The 22318-nt window shown below is 54.2% G+C and overlaps 2 protein-coding genes across 2 annotated transcripts; both read left to right on the top strand.

The window, feature by feature from the left end:
• Nucleotides 1-4530: 4530 nt before the first annotated feature.
• Nucleotides 4531-11392, top strand: LOC118700836 (serine/threonine-protein kinase PAK 3-like). Its single transcript, XM_036405410.2, has 12 exons — nucleotides 4531-4609; nucleotides 5564-5601; nucleotides 6041-6163; nucleotides 7122-7266; nucleotides 7948-8011; nucleotides 8643-8691; nucleotides 9002-9114; nucleotides 9374-9491; nucleotides 10240-10339; nucleotides 10621-10817; nucleotides 10914-11051; nucleotides 11291-11392. Exons 1-12 carry the CDS (start codon nucleotides 4531-4533, stop codon nucleotides 11390-11392), a joined length of 1266 nt encoding a protein of 421 aa, XP_036261303.2.
• A 3322-nt stretch (nucleotides 11393-14714) lies between these two features.
• On the top strand, nucleotides 14715-21578 carry LOC118700835 (serine/threonine-protein kinase PAK 3-like). Its single transcript, XM_036405409.2, has 13 exons — nucleotides 14715-14793; nucleotides 15748-15785; nucleotides 16225-16351; nucleotides 16411-16422; nucleotides 17318-17452; nucleotides 18134-18197; nucleotides 18829-18877; nucleotides 19188-19300; nucleotides 19560-19677; nucleotides 20426-20525; nucleotides 20807-21003; nucleotides 21100-21237; nucleotides 21477-21578. Exons 1-13 carry the CDS (start codon nucleotides 14715-14717, stop codon nucleotides 21576-21578), a joined length of 1272 nt encoding a protein of 423 aa, XP_036261302.2.
• Nucleotides 21579-22318: the final 740 nt, after the last annotated feature.

The raw sequence follows: 22318 nt of genomic DNA, 5'->3' as shown, positions 1-22318 counted from the left end.
GGGAGCACAAATGCCATCAGCCCTGGGGCCAGCAAGGGCTGGGGGACACCAGGGAAACCACTCAGCTTTGTCCTGGCCTCTGCAGTCAGCCAGAAAGTTTGTTCCCATCAGCTGGGAGTTTCCTGTGCCACTGCAGACGCTGTTGCTCAGAGCCAGGGCTGCCTGGCAGCCACCCCCAAACTGCCCTGAGCATTTCCTTTGCTTCACCTTTACTTTCTTTAGTCTTTCCTTGTGCAAATTTCCTCCCATTGCCCACCCCTGTTCCCTCCCCTGCAAAAAGCCCATCCCTGGTTGCCCTTTCCTCTCTGGCCCCACTCCCCATTGCAGTTCCTGACTTGGCCCCATGGGAACGTCCCTTGGGCAGCAGGATCATCCTACAAGTGCTGCAGGAATTGTCTGCAGGCTCCTGCAGTGCCTGCTGCTGCTCCCTTGCCAGAGGCACCCCAGGCCAGGGGGGCACATCTGGGCTGCTGTGTCTGCCTCTGGGGCTCCCTGTTCTGGGCAGTGAGGAGGAGCTGCACAGGCTCTGCACGACTGACAGGATGGGCTTTGGGGCTGCCAGGAGAAGCTGAGGGACCTGGGCTGCTGGAGCTCCTCAAGAGGAGGCCCAGGGCTCATCCTGCAGCTGCTCCAAGGGTTCTTTCAGAGAATCCCAGAATCAGCAAGGCTGGAACAGGCCATGGAGATCATCAAGTACAAGCTGTGCCCTGACACGGCCTTGTCTCCCCTGAGCCTCCTCTTCTCCAGGATAAACAAGCCCAGCTCCCTCAGCTGCTCCTCAAAGCTCTTGTGTTCCAGACCCCTCTCCAGCCTTGTTGCCCTTCTCTGGACACGCTCCAGCCCCTCCATGTCCTTCCTAAATTGGGGGCCCAGAACTGCAAACAGCACTCGAGGTGCTGCCCAAGCAGTGCTGAGCACAGGGGAACAATCCCTGCCCTGCTCCTGCTGGCCACACCATTCCTGAGCCAGGCCAGGAGCCATTGGCCTTCTTGGCCACCTGGGCACACGGCTGGCTCATGTCCAGCCTGCTGTCCATCTGTCCCTGCAGGTCCCTTTCTGCCTGGCTGCTCTCCAGCCCCTCTGTCCCCAGCCTGTAGAGCTGCAGGGGTCGTTGTGGCCAAAGTGCACCACCCGGCACTTGGACTTGTTCAACCTCACCTTGTTGGATTTGGGCCCTGGATCCAGCCTGTCCAGGGCCCTGTGCAGAGCCCTCCTACCCTCCAGCAGATCCACACTCACACCCAGCTTGGTGTCATCTGCAAATTTGGTGATTTTCTATTCTTTTTCACACATGTGATAATCATTTCCCCAAAATCATTAACATATTTCCCCTCCTCTTAACCCATGTGTTCTTCTGTCCTGGAGGTCTCTCTGCTGGTCCCTGGTGCTTGTGGAGTCCAATGTTCCCGTGGGCCTGGCTGAGCTGGCAGGACACTGAGGCTGCTGAACTTCCAGTTCTCCTTCTCACACAATGGGCATTGAGTGGTCTCCACAGGCCTGGGGTTGTGGAGAACAATCTCCAGGTGTCAGCTCAGCTGGTGGAGACAATTTATCATCTGGTAACATGAGGTCACAGAGTGGGCTGTGACATCACAGAGTGGATCATGTGAGGTCATCGAGCAGCTGTGGCATCATAGACTGCATCTGTGACATCACAGATCAGGCTGTGACATCACAGGGCAGAGGTCTGACATCACAGGGCAGACTATGACATCACAGACTCGGGTGTGACATCAGAGAGCAGCTGTGTGACATCAGAGAATGGTCTGTGACATCAGAGAGCAGCTCTGTGACATCAAAGAATGGTCTGTGACATCCCAGAGGGGCTGTGTAACATTAGAGAATGGGCTGTGACATCACAGAGCAGGCTGTGACATCCCAGAGGGGCTGTGTGACATCAGAGAATGGGCTGTGACATCACAGAGGAGGCTGTGACATCCCAGAGGGGCTGTGTGACATCCCAGCAGGGCTGTGTCAGCTCACTGGGTTGCTCACTCTGCCCCAGCTCCCCCTCACTGTTTCTCCCAACAAATCCAATGCTGTCCATGCCCAGCGGGGTCCCTGTCCCCCGGGATCCCCCCGGCCCACCTGGAGCCACAGCCTCCACCAAAGGATGTTCCACAGGATCCACCCCAGAGCCTGACAGGGGACAAGGGGCCAGGGCTCTGTGACCAGGACATCAAGGATGGGGATTATCCAGGTCACTGTGGCCTGGCTTGGGTTGCCCAGGGCAGGAAAGATGTCTGGCAGCTGGAGCAGGGCCTGGGAAGGGCCTCCAAGGTGGGGCTGGAGCCCTTGGGCTGTGAGCAGAGGCTGAGGGAGCTGGGCTTGTCCAGCCTGGAGCAGGGAAGGCTGAGGGGCTCCTCATCCCAGCCTGGCAGTGCCAGCGAGGAGGGGATGGAGAACACAGAGCCAGGCTCTTCACAGGGGGGCTGGTGGGAGACAAAAGCCAATGGGTGGGAGGGGAAAGAGGGGAGATCAGCCAGGGCATGAGGAGATGAAATGAGTCAGGCTGGTTTCAGCACCAGGGATCTGAGTAAATGTATCAATGTCCAACCCTCAGCAACTGAGAGAGCTGGACATACTGAAACATGAGTGTATTTGAAAATTTAGTGAAATTTAGCATTTGAAAATTTAGAAACTAAATGATTCGTTTCCCTGTCCAGTCTTACAGGAAAATTAGACTGCTGGAAATCAATTCCTAGAATTGAGCTGAAATCCTGCAAGGTAACATTTACTCTGAAGTATAAATTTAATAAAGATACATATAAAGCATAAAATGAATATTGCCAGGGCATCTTTATAATGTTATTCTACATACTTTCTAATGCTGGGAGAAGTTCCTGTGGTCTGTTTTCAGTCCTACAATTATGAAATATGCTATAAAGCAGAGCACAACTGACTATTTCCATCTCATGCAAGAAAAGTTACACAAAGTAGCAGAAAGGGTTGCATTTTAGCTGCATTTCCAAAAGAGGTGCTTTAGTGCTTCAGGCCAAAGTAGGGGAAATGAGAAGATCTGTGAGTTGATCAAAAAGCTGTAAGGAAACTTTGCTCACAAAGCAAAGGGAAATTTGTAGAAGTTTGAGAAAATCCATTTGGGTAATCCCTGGTTTTGAAAGTGTTGGGTTAAAAAGTCAACCTGCAATAATGTGACTCAAATGGGCAATCAAATCCTGGGATGTCTTCAAGTCACCACTACTTGTGAAAAATCTCCTCAAAATAAAAAATAGCTGACATGTCCTGGGATGCTAAGGCAAACCTATTTCCTACTCACATGTGCTCTTCAGATCTTCCACATGGCGGAACTGCAATCCAATCCTATAAACCCAAAGTCTGAGGAGCCCATTCTAAAGCTTCTCAAAGACATGGTCCTGTCGAACATCAGACGACATATCTGTGCTGAGTCACCACAAAAGAAAGCTAAGCCAAGGCTCATGATTCCACTGGTGAACAGAGTTGATTTGCAGAGGAGTTGCGTGCACTTTATTCCCCCTCTCACCCAGGATTTTGTTCCACTTTCAAGATGCCTCCAGGGTCTGCCTCAAGATTTTGACAGAGAAGGGAATGACTGCATCGCATTTGTACTGGGATGTGGCTATCCAAATTTCTGCAGGGAACCTTACAGGGAGCATGGAGCTTGGGCAAACATCTATCCCACTGCTGCTTTGGACTGTTCCAAAGGGGCCTCCTTTGGGCTCAATATCTGCAGGCCATTGCAGAGCAGCGGGCTGCAGGCCACTGCCAGAGCTCTGACACAACAAAAGTGTGGCAGCCCAAGAATCAGCGCACGTCTCTTTGGGATGTTCTGAGACTTTCAGTTGCCAGAGAAATAGCAAACAGGAGCAGACGAGATTTGCGTCAAGACCTAAGCAAGCGTCTCCCTGACACAAACGGAGGACAGCCTCCAAAGCGAGTCAGAGCAAAGGTCAGCATGCACCCATGTACTCAAGAAGTGACTGCAGCCTAAAATACTCCTGGAACTTTATTATCTTTGCTTCTTTTTCCCCCTAAATGTCATTGAAGAAGTGAGACTTTTCAGAACCAGCTCCCATGCCACCTAGAAGAAGCAGACTTTTGCTTTCAGTCAAAGCTTTTGGGACCAAAAGGCGCGTTTGCTTGGATTCCTTGGATGCCGCTTGGGTTGGCCCATTTTCTGAGTTCCCCTGGGACGCCTTGAGCACTGCCTCATGGACTGGGAGGACATTTTCTGCTGCTTTATGAGTGAGGAGAACTTCCCAGGCTTTTCTTTCGCATCAGCTGTACAGAAGGTTGCCTTGCTGGGCACAAGGAAGCCATAGAACAGCTGCTATTGTGAGGTCAGGGGAGCGGTGCCACGTCACAGTGCTGTCAGCACAGCGTTGCCCCGGTGCACGCAAGGCCTGCTTGTCCAGAGCGGCTCTTCTGCTCGCTCCCTGCAGGAGGATCCTTGTGCTCAAGGAGTTCTCAGCAGACGGCCTGCACCCCGAGAGGAGTCTGGGCTTTGCCTTGGCTGGCATTCAGTGTGCAAACCCGCACAGCGCTGCCAAAATGATCGGGCAGGTCTGTGCCGCGGTTTGCACGGTCTTTTCTGTTGTCTATTCTGGCTACTACCTGACCCAGCTGACTCGTAAGTAAAGGTTTCTCCTGGGGCTGGCATCACCCGGCTTTTGCTTCACTCTGCTCTTTATGCCGCAGCAGTGACCGAGTTTATTTGGGAACACAATGGCCATGAAGATGCCACCGCTTTGGTCAATGTCCTGCCAGCAGCATCAGCTAAAAAGGGGGCATCTGTGTACTGGGGGGCAGGTGCAGAGTATTTGCCCCGCAACCTGCAGCGGTTGCCTTCCCTCCCCGAGAGAGTGCGCGGCACTGGAGTCTGTCATTTCCTCCTCTTGCTGCTTCAAGCAAGACAAGCTGCTAATTGCAGACTCGGAGGGGAGATGCTCAGAAGTACTGCTAGCAACTCGGTGGCTCTCTCCAGGAGCGAAGAAAAGCACCTTTCGCTCCCAATTCTGCCCCTTAGAGGCCTTGGCTGCGTGACTTGACCCTTTGATGGTGTGCCAAGACTGCGATTCCCTTGGCGATGCAGCACAAAGTCCAGTGCAGGGAGGGTTTGCTGCTGAGCCCAGCAGCTGTTCCTGGCCTGCTTCAGCAGGGAGCTGCCACAGGGAAGGGGCCCTTTGTGGAAGCTTTGCTGAGCTACCATCTTCAGCCAAGGCATGGGAATTAGGGCATGCCATTTAAAAGAATCTACATCTAAAAAGAAAAAGAAAGAGAAGAAAGAGAAGAGGAAAATGCTGCTTGAGCTGTTGGGCACAAGGGAAGCTGAGAGTGTTGAAGAGCAAGGGGCATTTCCAGCAGCGTCTTTCTATTTCTGTCTTGGCAAAAGAGGCCCAAATGTAGACAGAGCCTACTCTAGCGTCCTTGTTGTTCTCTTGCCTGCTGTGGGAAAGAGCTGTTGCTCTGGGAGGCATGTTGGGAAAGGGAAATGCTCTGTGTTGGGACTGCCTTGTGCTGCGGGAGTGGCCAGCACAGGCACTTTTCTAAGGGCCTCTGGTTCCTTTTCCCTTGCTGGCTGCAGGTCACCTGACACGCGGATGGAGGCAAGCCTGGCCTTTGGTGAGTGGCAAAGGAAGCTGTGACGTTGCTGGCGTGTGACAATGGGGCGGCAATTCTGCCAGCTTGGCCTCTTGCAGTCCAGTGTGGAGTGCCAGCGTGGGAGGCTGAAAGAAAGGCCAAGTGCCCCGTGGCATCAGCAGTAGCAAAGGGAGCACTGGCTGTTTGCTGATTTTGCAGGGAAGAGCCTTTCAAGAGATGAAAGGCAAATGGGACAGCTCCAAGGCATCTTGCTGCTTCTAGGCAGCAGGGAAGCTCAAATGCACAGCAAGATGGGAGTAGCACCTCATTCAGCCAACTTCCTGGGCTTTTCATGACTCAGAGTCCCACTTGTATCAAAGTCTTCCATTTCCCCTTCTTCTGGGTCCTTTCCCAGCTCAACAGAAAGCAGCTCCTGAGGGATCGCCTTTTGCCCATCTCTCTCACTTCTGACTGTCTGCAGGCCTCAACAGCAGGGTCAGCAGCTCCTCTGGCTGCCTCTGGCATTGAGGAAGAGGCTGAAGAGGAGCAAAGGAGCATCAAGCCTCCAGCTGCTTTCCCTGCACAGCCTGAACTTGCAGAGCCGGTGAGTGGCAGCTGAGCATGGCCCTGCCTTTGGTGCAGGGCCAGGCTTCCAGTTTTGGAGCAGCCCCTGTTGCTCGTGGCTGAAGATGCTGGCGGCTGTGTGCCTGCCGTGACCTAGTGCTGCTTCAGGCAAGCCAGGGAGCCCTGGCCAATGGGTTCTGGAGTTTGGCATTTGAGCTGGGATGCTGAGAGGGCCTGAGAATGTCTCCTGGCATCAGACAGGATGCAGCATTCAATGATTCTCAGTGTAGGAGTCAGCCTCGTGTGTCCATTGTCAGTGCAGGCTGCCTGTGGTCAGCGGACGGAGCGGCCCAAAGACGCAGTTGCCGGCCTTGCAGGGGACCTGGCAGACACTGGGCCCTGGAAGGGACCTGCCCTCTCCATGGACTAATTAGCTTCAGGCTGTGCTTCACTTCCAGCCGGTCAGAGCAGCCTTTGGAGAGGAGAATCCTTGGCAGCCCTACATTGTGAAGGGCGGGTGGGTCTGGGCAGGGCAGGAAGGCGTCTCCGAAGGGCCGCTCCCTAAAGGCTGCCATGGAGAGGGGCAATGCGTGAAAAAGATCAGAGAAGGGCCATGCTGCGGGCTTCTGAGCAGAGCACTGCATGCCAGCTGCGGGCTGATTTCATTGCCCAGGGAAAGACAGGAGGAGGAAAGCAAGAAGGCCCTGGGGCCCTGCTCTGATGTCTTTCTGGATCTTGGCAGCCCCATCGATCCCTTGTTGCCAATGTCTTGCAGAAAAGCTGAAAACATGGAGCATGGAGGTGGCCCTGAGGGGCTGGATCCAAGTAGCCTTTGGGCTTTTGCCAAGTTGCCTTTGAGAAGGGGACATGGGAAACGCCCCAGCTGGAGAGGCCTGGGGGTGGCTGACAGCACCTTCCCAAGGCCTGGCTTTGGCCGTGCACTGGGCGGGGCATGTGTGCCAGGCACCCTTCTGACGGGCAATCCTTTCTGGTCCCAGCTCAACACAGGCTCTGCAATTCAACCTGGTGCCGCTGGACCAGCGTGGGCTGCAGCAGCCAGCTCGCCCCCCGCTGCTGGCACTTCCTGCAGCAGCGCAGCCCAGCAGCCCGAGAGGAGGCAGGAGCAGGGCCGGAAGACACTGAGTGAGTCGGGTGCATTTCTTGTCTGCCAGAGCAGTGTGTTGTGTGCGTGTCTGGGGGTAGGCTGTGCCAGAAGTTGCCCCTCGGTCTCAGAGGCGCTTAGGCCTCTCGGCAGAAGCTGTTGTTGTGCTTTGCGGCAGCGCGGCAGCGCTCAGGGACTTCCTGCTGCCTGTGAGGGCGGCTGGGCCTGGCTTGGCTCTGCCTGGGCTGCCTTGTGTGCCAAAGACAAAAGCAGAGATTGTTTCTGCTTGAGCAGAAGGCTGGCACCTAGCAAGTGACTAGGCCCCAGGGAGCTCTCTGGCCCCAGCTGTTTTCGGGCTCCCGTTCTTGCACCTCCTCTGGCTCAGACACTTTGTGGCCCTGGCAGTGGACCTGCCAGTGATGGTGGGTGTGACTGCAGAGGCTGCAAAGGCCCTTGGTGACCTCTTAGGGCCCTCTTCTTAAGGTCTCATCATTTTGGCTTATGGCATGGGATGCTGCGCTTGAAAGAAATAAAGGCCTTCTGGGAAAGGCCACCTGATGAAAGGTGGAGAAGATGGCCCTCCCACTTGCTGGTCTCAGCAGCTGGAAGCCAGGGGACCGCAAAGGGCCCAGAGCTGCTGGCAGCGGGGCTGCCTTTGGGAGGGTGTGGGGAGCGGCGTCTCTGTGTGCGAGCGAGCGCCCTGCGCTGCTTTTGTCTTTCAGGGAGCATTGTGAGTCCGGGCCAGCCAATGAGCAAATACACGGCATTTGAAGAACTGGGACGAGGGTAAGCGTGGTGTCGGCTCCTTTTACAAAAGTGTGGGCCAGGTCTTTGGCTGGTGCAATATCAAGCGTGAAGTCAGGCAAGCTCCAATCACGGTCAGGCTCTGGCTTTACCTCCTGTCGCCTGCCTGGACTGCTGGGTCAGAGCAATGCGAAGGCCTCATCAAAGACAAGTTGATGCTGGCATTGTCTTGCTTGCAGCAAGGAGGAGCAGGAGCTGGGAAGCCCTCTGCCCCTGCCGCTTTCTGGCCTGAAAGAGCACCTTGCCACTCAAGAAATGTCAGATTCTCAAGGACAGTCTTCTGACTCTAATTGTTCTCACTCTTTTGACACACACATACATGCATGCCCACACAAGGAGGAGAGTTCCCCTTAGGTTTGGAAATGACCTGGCTGGGCGTGTGCCTTGGAGATTTCCAGCGGCCCTTGGTCTTCATGCTGCACCTTAGTGTTCCCTTGGACAGGCTGCCCCGCAGGGCAGAGGGCTCACGGGCCGACGTGCTGCTGGCCGAAGAGACGCCGCAGCCAGGCGTTTTCTAAGGAAGGCGTGCAGGCAGCCTGGGGAGATCTGCTGCCTAGGCTTGATTTCAGTGCCAAGGGATAAAGGGCTCTTTCTGCTGCTTTTGTCTTTCCAGGGGCTTTGGAGCTGTTTATAAAGCCCTTGACACCAGCAGCGGACAACAGGTAAAGTGCCAACAGCCCCATGCCATTTTGCAGCTCCGGAGCGCTTTCCCCGCTGCTGTGAGCCCTGCCTGGAGGTTTGGGTGGCAGCTCCATGTCTGCAGCAGAGGCTGTTCCTCTGAAGTACACTCTAGGCTCAGGAGGCAGAATGCATTTGGGATGGCCTTTGGTGCTTCTGCTAAGCTCTGCTGTCGAGTGACAAGGCACTTTGGCCCAGCCCGCTGCCTCATTGCAGCAGCACTCGCTCCGTGCTGCTTGTGATCTCGAGCAGGGGGCCTCTTCTCAAGGTAAACGGTGGCCAATGTCATTTCAGGTGGCAATCAAGATCATGTCGCTTGAGGAGGAGATGTCCGAGGAGCTGGCTGCCAATGAAATCCTGGCCATGAGGGACAACAGGAGTCCCAATATCGTTACCTACTTAGACAGGTTGGCCTATTCTCATGTCAATGTAGCTTTAGCTAGTGCAAGCCCGAAGAGACGATGCCCTTTGGTCCCTGGCAGAGAAGGGAGCTGGTGGTGATTTCTCTGCTGGTCTCCAGAGCGTGGGAGGAGTTGGAGCTGGTGATCATGAATCTCTTGTGGCACACGTAGCTTGGAGAGCAGTTGCAAAAACCTGGCTCGGGCCCCTGGCTGACTGAGGCTGTGCCCATTGCTGTCTCTCCATGCCGTGGTTTTCTTCTTTCAGCTACCTGGTGGATGCGGAGCTCTGGCTGGCCATGGAGTTCATGGACGGCGGCACCTTGTTTGATGTGCTCAGCGCGGTGTACCCGGAGGAAGGACAGATAGGCGCTGTCTGTCGGGAGGTGAGGGATCCCGCTTGTGCTTCCCCAAGCCTGCCCAGGATGCTGCTTGCCAGCTGGAGGTTAAGGACAGCTGGGATTTCTTGCTCTCACCTTTCTTTTGCTGCTGCTGCTGCTGCTGCTCTTCTCACCACACACATAGGAGAAGAGCGAGCATGGGAAGTGAACTGCCTGCTGCTGTGCCCGCACTCCTCAGGCTCTGTTCTTGCACTCTTCCATCCTGTGTGTCCTCTGGCGCTGGTGCTGGCTCACTCGCTTGGTTTCACTTGCTTCCTCTTCTCAGCTTTGCCTGGGAATGTTTGCCTGGAGCCTGTCTGTCTGTCCTATATTCCTTGCCATGCAGGTGGCAGAATTTCAAGCTAAGGGCAAAGAGCCGTCCTCAGCTGCAAAGGATAGCATTGCAGCCCGCATGGCGACGGATTCTGGAACAGCTCTTAGGTGCTGCTTCCTCCTCTGCTGCCACTAGGCTTCCCCAAAAATATTTGCCGTGCCGCCTCCCAGCAAAAGGTGACGCGCTTCCTACCCAAGGCCGGCGGAACTTTTGGGAGCTTGGATGCCTTTGCTTGGAAATCGAGAAAAAACTTCCAAGAGTGTTGAAGCAGCAAGCTCTTCTTCGTGACAGCACCATGATGCTGCGCCCTCGCTCCCAATTCCCTGAGAAAGCCGTCAGTCCCGTCGAGCTCTTTCCTTTCTGGTGGGATGAAATCCGATCCTGTACGTTAACTTTCCCTCCCTCCTTTTTCTCTCTCAGTGCCTGCAAGGACTGCATTTCCTTCATTCCCGCCAAGTCATCCACAGAGACATCAAAAGCAACAACGTCCTTGTGGGCATGGATGGATCTGTCAAGTTGGGTGGGTATCCCTGCTGGGCTGCAGCATTTCCAGCACCTGCCGTGCGCTTGCATTTCGGTGACTGCCACTGGGGCAGAAGCGCCGCTTGGCCAGTGCGTGAATGGTGAGGGTGTTGTGGATGTGGCCGATGCATTATTTGCCTGGCTCCAGGCACGTGGAAGGAGAGCTCAGCTGCTTTTTCAGCTAGATTCAGCAAGGCCTGGTCAGGCTTGGAGTGGGCAATGGTTTTGGCCGCTTTGCCAGTGGGAGCTGGCTTTGACAGGCTTTGTTTTTGGCCTCAGGTGACTTTGGCCTCTGTGCTCAGCTCAGCCCTGAGCGCAGCAAGCGCAGCTCCAGCGTCGGCACTCCCAGCTGGATGGCGCCGGAGGTGGTGAGAGGAGAAGCCTACGGCCCCAAAGTGGACATCTGGTCCCTGGGCATCATGGGGCTGGAAATGGTGGAAGGGGAAGCTCCTTACGAGCGGGAAGCCCGTCTCAGGGTAAGGTGCAGCTTAGCAAGAGGGCTCTGTGTGGAGAGAGCTGCTGTGGCTAGCAAAGGAGCAGGTGCAGTGTCCTCTTGCATCCGTGTGCTGTAGGTTTTTGAACTGATAGAAAGGAACGGGCCCCCAAAACTGCAGAACCCCAGGCACCACTCGGCTCTCCTGCGCGACTTCCTCCGCTGCTGCCTGCAGGCAGACGAGGACAGGCGCTGGTCTGCCCAGGAGCTCCTGCAGGTAAGAAAAAGCAAAGGGGCAAAAAGCCCTGGCAGCTGAGGACACCTGCATGAAGGCATGAGGAAGAGTGTGGGCCACGTGGCGCAGGCAGCTCCCAGCACAGCAAGGCGCAGGGGGACATGCTGCCCTCGGTGCTCTTTGTGTGTCTTCCTGGTAGCCAGGGAATCCTGCTTGAGCCCGTGAGGATGGGATTCTGGAAAGTAAGAGTTCCTTTCTTTGTTCTTTTTTCCTCTGGGCAGCATCCCTTTATGACCTCAGGCGATCCTGCCTCCAGCCTGGCTGCTCTGATCATCTCAGCCAAGCAAGTGCAGGAAGACTGGAGAGGAGACACCTGCGCCTGAGGAGGCCCTTATGCTCCGCCAGCCCAGAGGAGGGAAAAGGGGATGTGTCATCTTTAGGCAGAGCTCCAGCCATCCCCTGAGTATTAAGAGGAGCTGTGCCATAGATAGGAAATGTGATTTTTTTTCGTATTTGCTCAGTTTAGGTGTTTGGTTAGGTAAGGTAAGGTAAGGTAAGGTAAGGTAGGTTAGGTTAGGTTAGGTTAGGTTAGGTTAGGTTAGGTTAGGTTAGGTTAGGTTAGGTTAGGTTAGGTTAGGGTAGGTTAGGTTTGGTTAGGTGTGTGCTAGGTTCAATTTAAAGCTGAGTTGTTTTTTCTTTCTCCAAGAGATGAAAGTTTAAAAGAACTAGGATATATAGGGATCACCATTTAAGGGCTATGGAACGTAGATATCTTAGATAATAGAGGATTGTTTAGCTTAGAATAGAGTGTTGTTAATTTAGGCAAGCTCTGAGGTATCTTTGAAGTAGAAATGAAAGAATTGTCATAATAAGAATTAAGCTGTGAGAGGAAAAGCTGCGCTGCAGCCGAACTGGAGCCTGCAGGCGCTCCAAGCTGTCAGCCTGAACAGGCCACCTGCAGGACAGAAGGCTGAAGATGGAGAAGTAGCGAGGGGATACTTTGTTTCAGCCCGAGTGAGAATAAAAGTCTAAAATATCCAGAGTGTTGTAAGACTCCCTTCCTTGCCAGGCTGTAGCTAAGTGGACGGTCCCCTTCAGAGGCCCAAAGAACATAGTGAGGTAAGCAGCTTTGCTTGCCTGAAGCGTGGAATGCCCGCGGGAAGCTGCCAGACTTGCGGGTAATGAACGCCAGGTAATGAGCTCACATTCAGGACAACACCAGGAGGCAGATGTGCACTCCTTTCTGGCCCTCTTGTCGTGAAGATGTCAGGGTGATCAGCAGGAATGACCATTTTGTTCCCAGCCTCCTCTCACTATGTCACCTATGGGATGGAATGGCATTCTCATAGCGGCATCTGGCCCTTCCTCCCTGCTTCTCTTTTCCCCCCTTTTCAGCCCAGAGCCCCAGGGACCATCTGGGCCAGCCTGATCCCCCACGGCTGTGTGCAACCACCAGGCCTCCTGCACAGCCCCATTCCCACTCTGCTGCCTCCTTGGCCTTTTCCCACATCTGGGCCAGCCTGCTCTTGCCAGCTGTTGGGCACACACACACAGCATACCGCACCTGTCAGGGAGCAATTTGATGCAGGAGCCCCTGCTAAGCACGGCTCAGCAGCCCGGCACTTTTCCCACCGAGCTGTGGCTCCATTTGGACTCCATCTGCTGGGATACCCTCTGTGAGGGACCGCTAGGGACTGGATGCTCCTTGACTGGTGCCCACAGGCCTGATTTCCACGCCTCCCCATTCCTCCTAGCCCTAAGGCTGCCTCAGCCTTCTAAACACAATTTTTCTTACTCTAATGCCTTTCTGTGCTTTACTTCATACTCTAAGCAGGAGTACACAGTTTTGATTGTCTTTAATCTAGAATTAAGAACAATAAGTTGGAAGTGCTGCTAGAGTTTGTCATTTTAAACTTGAAGCAACTGCAAAAAGTAGAGAGGCTTTCGGTGCAGCTTTTCAGTTAATTTGAAGTCTCCTTCCTCTTCACTCAGTTTCAGCATATCTGTTGATTTTCCTCTGCTGTCATCTTTTAAGCTTCATCACTTGTCTATGGATCTGTAAAAAACCCCTGTCAACCCAGGGCAAATTTACTAGCCTTTGTATTTTTCCTCCTCTGGAAAAGCTGAGGCTCCAGTGATCTTCTCCTGTGATCTAGACTTGGATTCCCATCTTGGCTCTGGCTAAGAGCAGAACAAATGGAATTTCTTACCTGCTAGTAAGATCTGCTAGCAAAGGTCACAGTTAGAGCTAAGCATAAGGCTTCTCTCCCTCCGCCGAATACACATCTTTGTGTCTAGGCCTGGCGATGTCCAGGAGCACCTGGAAGCTACTGCCAAGGACAAAAGTCTCACTCTTGCTGGTTTTGACACGGAGTTTTTGGTAGGATTTTGATCTACGTCTACAGTCATCTACAGGAACTGGATTTTTGAGATACAAAGTGCCTTCAAGCAACATTTCTAAGCATAGTGGGCAAGGAAGTCCAGATACTAATGAGTTGTGGTTGGTTTTAACTCTGTGGAACATCTGGCACAATATCCCACAACGTGTTATTTTTGACTCTTTCAGGCGTTTAAAACTCAGGCTTATTCTTGTCAACACTTTTCTTTCCTCCCTTCAGAAATCTGCATGCCCAGGTACTCAATTCTTTCCCAGTTTGTTGACAAGCTACCTGTCAGACAATACTTGTCTCTTGATCCAGAGATGGGCAACTGTCACCATTAGGCCGGACGTGACATACACACGTGATCAGGGTCCAAGAAGAAAAAAGTTTTCTTTATTCTGCGTGTTCTCCAGCTTCTACACTCTTAACAAAGCGTGATCTTAAGTCACTGACTACACCACAAGAACTTCTTATATCCATTGGTGCAAAGCAATTAACGTCAATAGAATTGGCAAAAGTTTTACAGAAATTTATAAGGCAAGTATACACATCTACTTAGGCACTAGTCTAGCTTACGAAAATTTCATCTCTCTTTACTAATCGGTTTCCATGCTGACGGCCTTGTCTTCTTCCTTGCTATGGATACACTCAAAACCCATCAATTGGGATGTCTTCTATGAACTCAGCTTTGCTTGCAGGCCAGCTGTCAAGCCCCTCCATAGGTCAGCACGCACCCGCGTGCTCGAGAAGTGACTGCAGCCTAAAATACTCCTGGAACTTTATTATCTTTGCTTCTTTTTCCCCCTAAATGTCATTGAAGAAGTGAGACTTTTCAGAACCAGCTCCCATGCCACCTAGAAGAAGCAGACTTTTGCTTTCAGTCAAAGCTTTTGGGACCAAAAGGCGCGTTTGCTTGGATTCCTTGGATGCCGCTTGGGTTGGCCCATTTTCTGAGTTCCCCTGGGACGCCTTGAGCACTGCCTTATGGACTGGGAGGACATTTTCTGCTGCTTTATGAGTGAGGAGAACTTCCCAGGCTTTTCTTTCGCATCAGCTGTACAGAAGGTTGCCTTGCTGGGCACAAGGAAGCCATAGAACAGCTGCTATTGTGAGGTCAGGGGAGCGGTGCCACGTCACAGTGCTGTCAGCACAGCGTTGCCCCGGTGCACGCAAGGCCTGCTTGTCCAGAGCGGCTCTTCCGCTCGCTCCCTGCAGGAGGATCCTTGTGCTCAAGGAGTTCTCAGCAGACGGCCTGCACCCCGAGAGGAGTCTGGGCTTTGCCTTGGCTGGCATTCAGTGTGCAAACCCGCACAGCGCTGCCAAAATGATCGGGCAGGTCTGTGCCGCGGTTTGCACGGTCTTTTCTGTTGTCTATTCTGGCTACTACCTGACCCAGCTGACTCGTAAGTAAAGGTTTCTCCTGGGGCTGGCATCACCCGGCTTTTGCTTCACTCTGCTCTTTATGCCGCAGCAGTGACTGAGTTTATTTGGGAACACAATGGCCATGAAGATGCCACCGCTTTGGTCAATGTCCTGCCAGCAGCATCAGCTAAAAAGGGGGCATCTGTGTACTGGGGGGCAGGTGCAGAGTATTTGCCCTGCAACCTGCAGCGGTTGCCTTCCCTCCCCGAGAGAGTGCGCGGCACTGGAGTCTGTCATTTCCTCCTCTTGCTGCTTCAAGCAAGACAAGCTGCTAATTGCAGACTCGGAGGGGAGATGCTCAGAAGTACTGCTAGCAACTCGGTGGCTCTCTCCAGGAGCGAAGGAAAGCACCTTTCGCTCCCAATTCTGCCCCTTAGAGGCCTTGGCTGCGTGACTTGACCCTTTGCTGGTGTGCCAAGACTGCGATTCCCTTGGCGATGCAGCACAAAGTCCAGTGCAGGGAGAGTTTGCTGCTGAGCCCAGCAGCTGTTCCTGGGCTGCTTCAGCAGGGAGCTGCCACAGGGAAGGGGCCCTTTGTGGAAGCTTTGCTGAGCTACCATCTTCAGCCAAGGCATGGGAATTAGAGCATGCCATTTAAAAGAATCTACATCTAAAAAGAAAAAGAAAGAGTAGAAAGAGAAGAGGAAAATGCTGCTTGAGCTGTTGGGCACAAGGGAAGCTGAGAGTGTGGAAGAGCAAGGGACATTTCCAGCAGCGTCTTTCTATTTCTCTCTTGGCAAAAGAGGCCCAAATGTAGACAGAGCCTACTCTAGCGTCCTTGTTGTTCTCCTGCCTGCTGTGGGAAAGAGCTGTTGCTCCGGGAGGCATGTTGGGAAAGGGAAATGCTCTGTGTTGGGACTGCCTTGTGCTGCGGGAGTGGCCAGCACAGGCACTTTTCTAAGGGCCTCTGGTTCCTTTTCCCTTGCTGGCTGCAGGTCACCTGACACGCGGATGGAGGCAAGCCTGGCCTTTGGTGAGTGGCAAAGGAAGCTGTGACGTTGCTGGCGTGTGACAATGGGGCGGCAATTCTGCCAGCTTGGCCTCTTGCAGTCCAGTGTGGAGTGCCAGCGTGGGAGGCTGAAAGAAAGGCCAAGTGCCCCGTGGCATCAGCAGTAGCAAAGGGAGCACTGGCTGTTTGCTGATTTTGCAGGGAAGAGCCTTTCAAGAGATGAAAGGCAAATGGGACAGCTCCAAGGCATCTTGCTGCTTCTAGGCAGCAGGGAAGCTCAAATGCACAGCAAGATGGGAGTAGCACCTCATTCAGCCAACTTCCTGGGCTTTTCATGACTCAGAGTCCCACTTGTATCAAAGTCTTCCATTTCCCCTTCTTCTGGGTCCTTTCCCAGCTCAACAGAAAGCAGCTCCTGAGGGATCGCCTTTTGCCCATCTCTCTCACTTCTGACTGTCTGCAGGCCTCAACAGCAGGGTCAGCAGCTCCTCTGGCTGCCTCTGGCATTGAGGAAGAGGCTGAAGAGGAGCAAAGGAGCATCAAGCCTCCAGCTGCTTTCCCTGCACAGCCTGAACTTGCAGAGCCGGTGAGTGGCAGCTGAGCATGGCCCTGCCTTTGGTGCAGGGCCAGGCTTCCAGTTTTGGAGCAGCCCTTGTTGCTCGTGGCTGAAGATGCTGGGCGGCTGTGTGCCTGCCGTGACCTAGTGCTGCTTCAGGCCAGCCAGGGAGCCCTGGCCAATGGGTTCTGAAGTTTGGCATTTAAGCTGGGATGCTGAGAGGGCCTGAGAATGTCTCTTGGCATCAGACAGGAGGCAGCATTCAATGATTCTCAGTGTAGGAGTCAGCCCCGTGTGCCCATTGTCAGTGCAGGCTGCCTGTGGTCAGCGGACGGAGCGGCCCAAAGACGCAGTTGCCGGCCTTGCAGGGGACCTGGCAGACACTGGGCCCTGGAAGGGACCTGCCCTCTCCATGGACTAATTAGCTTCAGGCTGTGCTTCACTTCCAGCCGGTCAGAGCAGCCTTTGGAGAGGAGAATCCTTGGCTGCCCTACATTGTGAAGGGCGGGTGGGTCTGGGCAGGGCAGGAAGGCGTCTCCGAAGGGCCGCTCCCTAAAGGCTGCCATGGAGAGGGGCAATGCTTGAAACAGATCAGAGAAGGGCAATGCTGCGGGCTTCTGAGCAGACCACTGCATGCCAGTTGCAGGCTGATTTCATTGCCCAGGGAAAGACAGGAGGAGGAAAGCAAGAAGGCCCTGGGGAACTGCTCTGATGTCTTTCTGGATCTTGGCAGCCCCATCGATCCCTTGTTGCCAATGTCTTGCAGAAAAGCTGAAAACATGGAGCATGGAGGTGGCCCTGAGGGGCTGGATCCAAGTAGCCTTTGGGCTTTTGCCAAAGTTGCCTTTGAGAAGGGGACATGGGAAACGCCCCAGCTGGAGAGGCCTGGGGGTGGCTGACAGCACCTTCCCAAGGCCTGGCTTTGGCCGTGCACTGGGCGGGGCATGTGTGCCAGGCACCCTTCTGACGGGCAATCCTTTCTGGTCCCAGCTCAACACAGGCTCTGCAATTCAACCTGGTGCCGCTGGACCAGCGTGGGCTGCAGCAGCCAGCTCGCCCCCCGCTGCTGGCACTTCCTGCAGCAGCGCAGCCCAGCAGCCCGAGAGGAGGCAGGAGCAGGGCCGGAAGACACTGAGTGAGTCGGGTGCATTTCTTGTCTGCCAGAGCAGTGTGTTGTGTGCGTGTCTGGGGGTAGGCTGTGCCAGAAGTTGCCCCTCGGTCTCAGAGGCGCTTAGGCCTCTCGGCAGAAGCTGTTGTTGTGCTTTGAGGCAGCGCGGCAGCGCTCAGGGACTTCCTGCTGCCTGTGAGGGCGGCTGGGCCTGGCTTGGCTCTGCCTGGGCTGCCTTGTGTGCCAAAGACAAAAGCAGAGATTGTTTCTGCTTGAGCAGAAGGCTGGCACCTAGCAAGTGACTAGGCCCCAGGGAGCTCTCTGGCCCCAGCTGTTTTCGGGCTCCCGTTCTTGCACCTCCTCTGGCTCAGACACTTTGTGGCCCTGGCAGTGGACCTGCCAGTGATGGTGGGTGTGACTGCAGAGGCTGCAAAGGCCCTTGGTGACCTCTTAGGGCCCTCTTCTTAAGGTCTCATCATTTTGGCTTATGGCATGGGATGCTGCGCTTGAAAGAAATAAAGGCCTTCTGGGAAAGGCCACCTGATGAAAGGTGGAGAAGATGGCCCTCCCACTTGCTGGTCTCAGCAGCTGGAAGCCAGGGGACCGCAAAGGGCCCAGAGCTGCTGGCAGCGGGGCTGCCTTTGGGAGGGTGTGGGGAGCGGCGTCTCTGTGTGCGAGCGAGCGCCCTGCGCTGCTTTTGTCTTTCAGGGAGCATTGTGAGTCCGGGCCAGCCAATGAGCAAATACACGGCATTTGAAGAACTGGGACGAGGGTAAGCGTGGTGTCGGCTCCTTTTACAAAAGTGTGGGCCAGGTCTTTGGCTGGTGCAATATCAAGCGTGAAGTCAGGCAAGCTCCAATCACGGTCAGGCTCTGGCTTTACCTCCTGTCGCCTGCCTGGACTGCTGGGTCAGAGCAATGCGAAGGCCTCATCAAAGACAAGTTGATGCTGGCATTGTCTTGCTTGCAGCAAGGAGGAGCAGGAGCTGGGAAGCCCTCTGCCCCTGCCGCTTTCTGGCCTGAAAGAGCACCTTGCCACTCAAGAAATGTCAGATTCTCAAGGACAGTCTTCTGACTCTAATTGTTCTCACTCTTTTGACACACACATACATGCACGCCCACACAAGGAGGAGAGTTCCCCTTAGGTTTGGAAATGACCTGGCTGGGCGTGCGCCTTGGAGATTTCCAGCAGCCCTTGGTCTTCATGCTGCACCTTAGTGTTCCCTTGGACAGGCTGCCCCGCAGGGCAGAGGGCTCACGGGCCGACGTGCTGCTGGCCGAAGAGACGCCGCAGTCAGGCGTTTTCTAAGGAAGGCGTGCAGGCAGCCTGGGGAGATTTGCTGCCTAGGCTTGATTTCAGTGCCAAGGGATAAAGGGCTCTTTCTGCTGCTTTTGTCTTTCCAGGGGCTTTGGAGCTGTTTATAAAGCCCTTGACACCAGCAGCGGACAACAGGTAAAGTGCCAACAGCCCCATGCCATTTTGCAGCTCCGGAGCGCTTTCCCCGCTGCTGTGAGCCCTGCCTGGAGGTTTGGGTGGCAGCTCCATGTCTGCAGCAGAGGCTGTTCCTCTGAAGTACACTCTAGGCTCAGGAGGCAGAATGCATTTGGGATGGCCTTTGGTGCTTCTGCTAAGCTCTGCTGTCGAGTGACAAGGCACTTTGGCCCAGCCCGCTGCCTCATTGCAGCAGCACTCGCTCCGTGCTGCTTGTGATCTCGAGCAGGGGGCGTCTTCTCAAGGTAAACGGTGGCCAATGTCATTTCAGGTGGCAATCAAGATCATGTCGCTTGAGGAGGAGATGTCCGAGGAGCTGGCTGCCAATGAAATCCTGGCCATGAGGGACAACAGGAGTCCCAATATCATTACCTACTTAGACAGGTTGGCCTATTCTCATGTCAATGTAGCTTTAGCTAGTGCAAGCCCGAAGAGACGATGCCCTTTGGTCCCTGGCAGAGAAGGGAGCTGGTGGTGATTTCTCTGCTGGTCTCCAGAGCGTGGGAGGAGTTGGAGCTGGTGATCATGAATCTCTTGTGGCACACGTAGCTTGGAGAGCAGTTGCAAAAACCTGGCTCGGGCCCCTGGCTGACTGAGGCTGTGCCCATTGCTGTCTCTCCATGCCGTGGTTTTCTTCTTTCAGCTACCTGGTGGATGCGGAGCTCTGGCTGGCCATGGAGTTCATGGACGGCGGCACCTTGTTTGATGTGCTCAGCGCGGTGTACCCGGAGGAAGGACAGATAGGCGCTGTCTGTCGGGAGGTGAGGGATCCCGCTTGTGCTTCCCCAAGCCTGCCCAGGATGCTGCTTGCCAGCTGGAGGTTAAGGACAGCTGGGATTTCTTGCTCTCACCTTTCTTTTGCTGCTGCTGCTGCTGCTGCTCTTCTCACCACACACATAGGAGAAGAGCGAGCATGGGAAGTGAACTGCCTGCCGCTGTGCCCGCACTCCTCAGGCTCTGTTCTTGCACTCTTCCATCCTGTGTGTCCTCTGGCGCTGGTGCTGGCTCACTCGCTTGGTTTCACTTGCTTCCTCTTCTCAGCTTTGCCTGGGAATGTTTGCCTGGAGCCTGTCTGTCTGTCCTATATTCCTTGCCATGCAGGTGGCAGAATTTCAAGCTAAGGGCAAAGAGCCGTCCTCAGCTGCAAAGGATAGCATTGCAGCCCGCATGGCGACGGATTCTGGAACAGCTCTAAGGTGCTGCTTCCTCCTCTGCTGCCACTAGGCTTCCCCAAAAATCTTTGCCGTGCCGCCTCCCAGCAAAAGGTGACGCGCTTCCTACCCAAGGCCGGCGGAACTTTTGGGAGCTTGGATGCCTTTGCTTGGAAATCGAGAAAAAACTTCCAAGAGTGTTGAAGCAGCAAGCTCTTCTTCGTGACAGCACCATGATGCTGCGCCCTCGCTCACAATTCCCTGAGAAAGCCATCAGTCCCGTCGAGCTCTTTCCTTTCTGGTGGGATGAAATCCGATCCTGTACATTAACTTTCCCTCCCTCCTTTTTCTCTCTCAGTGCCTGCAAGGACTGCATTTCCTTCATTCCCGCCAAGTCATCCACAGAGACATCAAAAGCAACAACGTCCTTGTGGGCATGGATGGATCTGTCAAGTTGGGTGGGTATCCCTGCTGGGCTGCAGCATTTCCAGCACCTGCCGTGCGCTTGCATTTCGGTGACTGCCACTGGGGCAGAAGCGCCGCTTGGCCAGTGCGTGAATGGTGAGGGTGTTGTGGATGTGGCCGATGCATTATTTGCCTGGCTCCAGGCACGTGGAAGGAGAGCTCAGCTGCTTTTTCAGCTAGATTCAGCAAGGCCTGGTCAGGCTTGGAGTGGGCAATGGTTTTGGCCGCTTTGCCAGTGGGAGCTGGCTTTGACAGGCTTTGTTTTTGGCCTCAGGTGACTTTGGCCTCTGTGCTCAGCTCAGCCCTGAGCGCAGCAAGCGCAGCTCCAGCGTCGGCACTCCCAGCTGGATGGCGCCGGAGGTGGTGAGAGGAGAAGCCTACGGCCCCAAAGTGGACATCTGGTCCCTGGGCATCATGGGGCTGGAAATGGTGGAAGGGGAAGCTCCTTACGAGCGGGAAGCCCGTCTCAGGGTAAGGTGCAGCTTAGCAAGAGGGCTCTGTGTGGAGAGAGCTGCTGTGGCTAGCAAAGGAGCAGGTGCAGTGTCCTCTTGCATCCGTGTGCTGTAGGTTTTTGAACTGATAGAAAGGAACGGGCCCCCAAAACTGCAGAACCCCAGGCACCACTCGGCTCTCCTGCGCGACTTCCTCCGCTGCTGCCTGCAGGCAGACGAGGACAGGCGCTGGTCTGCCCAGGAGCTCCTGCAGGTAAGAAAAAGCAAAGGGGCAAAAAGCCCTGGCAGCTGAGGACACCTGCATGAAGGCATGAGGAGGAGTGTGGGCCACGTGGCGCAGGCAGCTGCCAGCACAGCAAGGCGCAGGGGGACATGCTGCCCTCGGTGCTCTTTGTGTGTCTTCCTGGTAGCCAGGGAATCCTGCTTGAGCCCGTGAGGATGGGATTCTGGAAAGTAAGAGTTCCTTTCTTTGTTCTTTTTTCCTCTGGGCAGCATCCCTTTGTGACCTCAGGCGATCCTGCCTCCAGCCTGGCTGCTCTGATCATCTCAGCCAAGCAAGTGCAGGAAGACTGGAGAGGAGACACCTGCGCCTGAGGAGGCCCTTATGCTCCGCCAGCCCAGAGGAGGGAAAAGGGGATGTGTCATCTTTAGGCAGAGCTCCAGCCATCCCCTGAGTATTAAGAGGAGCTGTGCCATAGATAGGAAATGTGATTTTTTTTCGTATTTGCTCAGTTTAGGTGTTTGGTTAGGTTAGGTAAGGTAAGGTAAGGTAAGGTTAGGTTAGGTTAGGTTAGGTTAGGTTAGGTTAGGTTAGGTTAGGGTAGGTTAGGTTTGGTTAGGTGTGTGCTAGGTTCAATTTAAAGCTGAGTTGTTTTTTCTTTCTCCAAGAGATGAAAGTTTAAAAGAACTAGGATATATAGGGATCACCATTTAAGGGCTATGGAACGTAGATAGCTTAGATAATAGAGGATTGTTTAGCTTAGAATAGAGTGTTGTTAATTTAGGCAAGCTCTGAGGTATCTTTGAAGTAGAAATGAAAGAATTGTCATAATAAGAATTAAGCTGTGAGAGGAAAAGCTGCGCTGCAGCCGAACTGGAGCCTGCAGGCGCTCCAAGCTGTCAGCCTGAACAGGCCACCTGCAGGACAGAAGGCTGAAGATGGAGAAGTAGCGAGGGGATACTTTGTTTCAGCCCGAGTGAGAATAAAAGTCTAAAATATCCAGAGTGTTGTAAGACTCCCTTCCTTGCCAGGCTGTAGCTAAGTGGACGGTCCCCTTCAGAGGCCCAAAGAACATAGTGAGGTAAGCAGCTTTGCTTGCCTGAAGCGTGGAATG

Source organism: Molothrus ater, chromosome 38 (assembly GCF_012460135.2).
Source record: "Molothrus ater isolate BHLD 08-10-18 breed brown headed cowbird chromosome 38, BPBGC_Mater_1.1, whole genome shotgun sequence".
In the NCBI taxonomy this organism is placed as follows: domain Eukaryota; kingdom Metazoa; phylum Chordata; class Aves; order Passeriformes; family Icteridae; genus Molothrus; species Molothrus ater.
The sequence above is the reverse complement of the archived record's forward strand: the minus strand, read 5'-3'. Positions and strand labels throughout refer to the sequence as shown.

Excerpts from the sequence above, each read along its gene's own strand:
- LOC118700836 (XM_036405410.2), top strand. The coding sequence starts at position 4,531 with ATGATCGGGCAGGTCTGTGCCGCGGTTTGCACGGTCTTTTCTGTTGTC. Across the intron at positions 6,164-7,121 it reads AGCCTGAACTTGCAGAGCCG|CTCAACACAGGCTCTGCAAT; the intron begins GTGAGTGGCAGC and ends TTCTGGTCCCAG. Across the intron at positions 10,340-10,620 it reads GGATGGATCTGTCAAGTTGG|GTGACTTTGGCCTCTGTGCT; the intron begins GTGGGTATCCCT and ends TTTTGGCCTCAG.
- LOC118700835 (XM_036405409.2), top strand. The coding sequence starts at position 14,715 with ATGATCGGGCAGGTCTGTGCCGCGGTTTGCACGGTCTTTTCTGTTGTC. Across the intron at positions 19,678-20,425 it reads TAGGCGCTGTCTGTCGGGAG|TGCCTGCAAGGACTGCATTT; the intron begins GTGAGGGATCCC and ends TTTCTCTCTCAG. Across the intron at positions 21,004-21,099 it reads AGCGGGAAGCCCGTCTCAGG|GTTTTTGAACTGATAGAAAG; the intron begins GTAAGGTGCAGC and ends CGTGTGCTGTAG.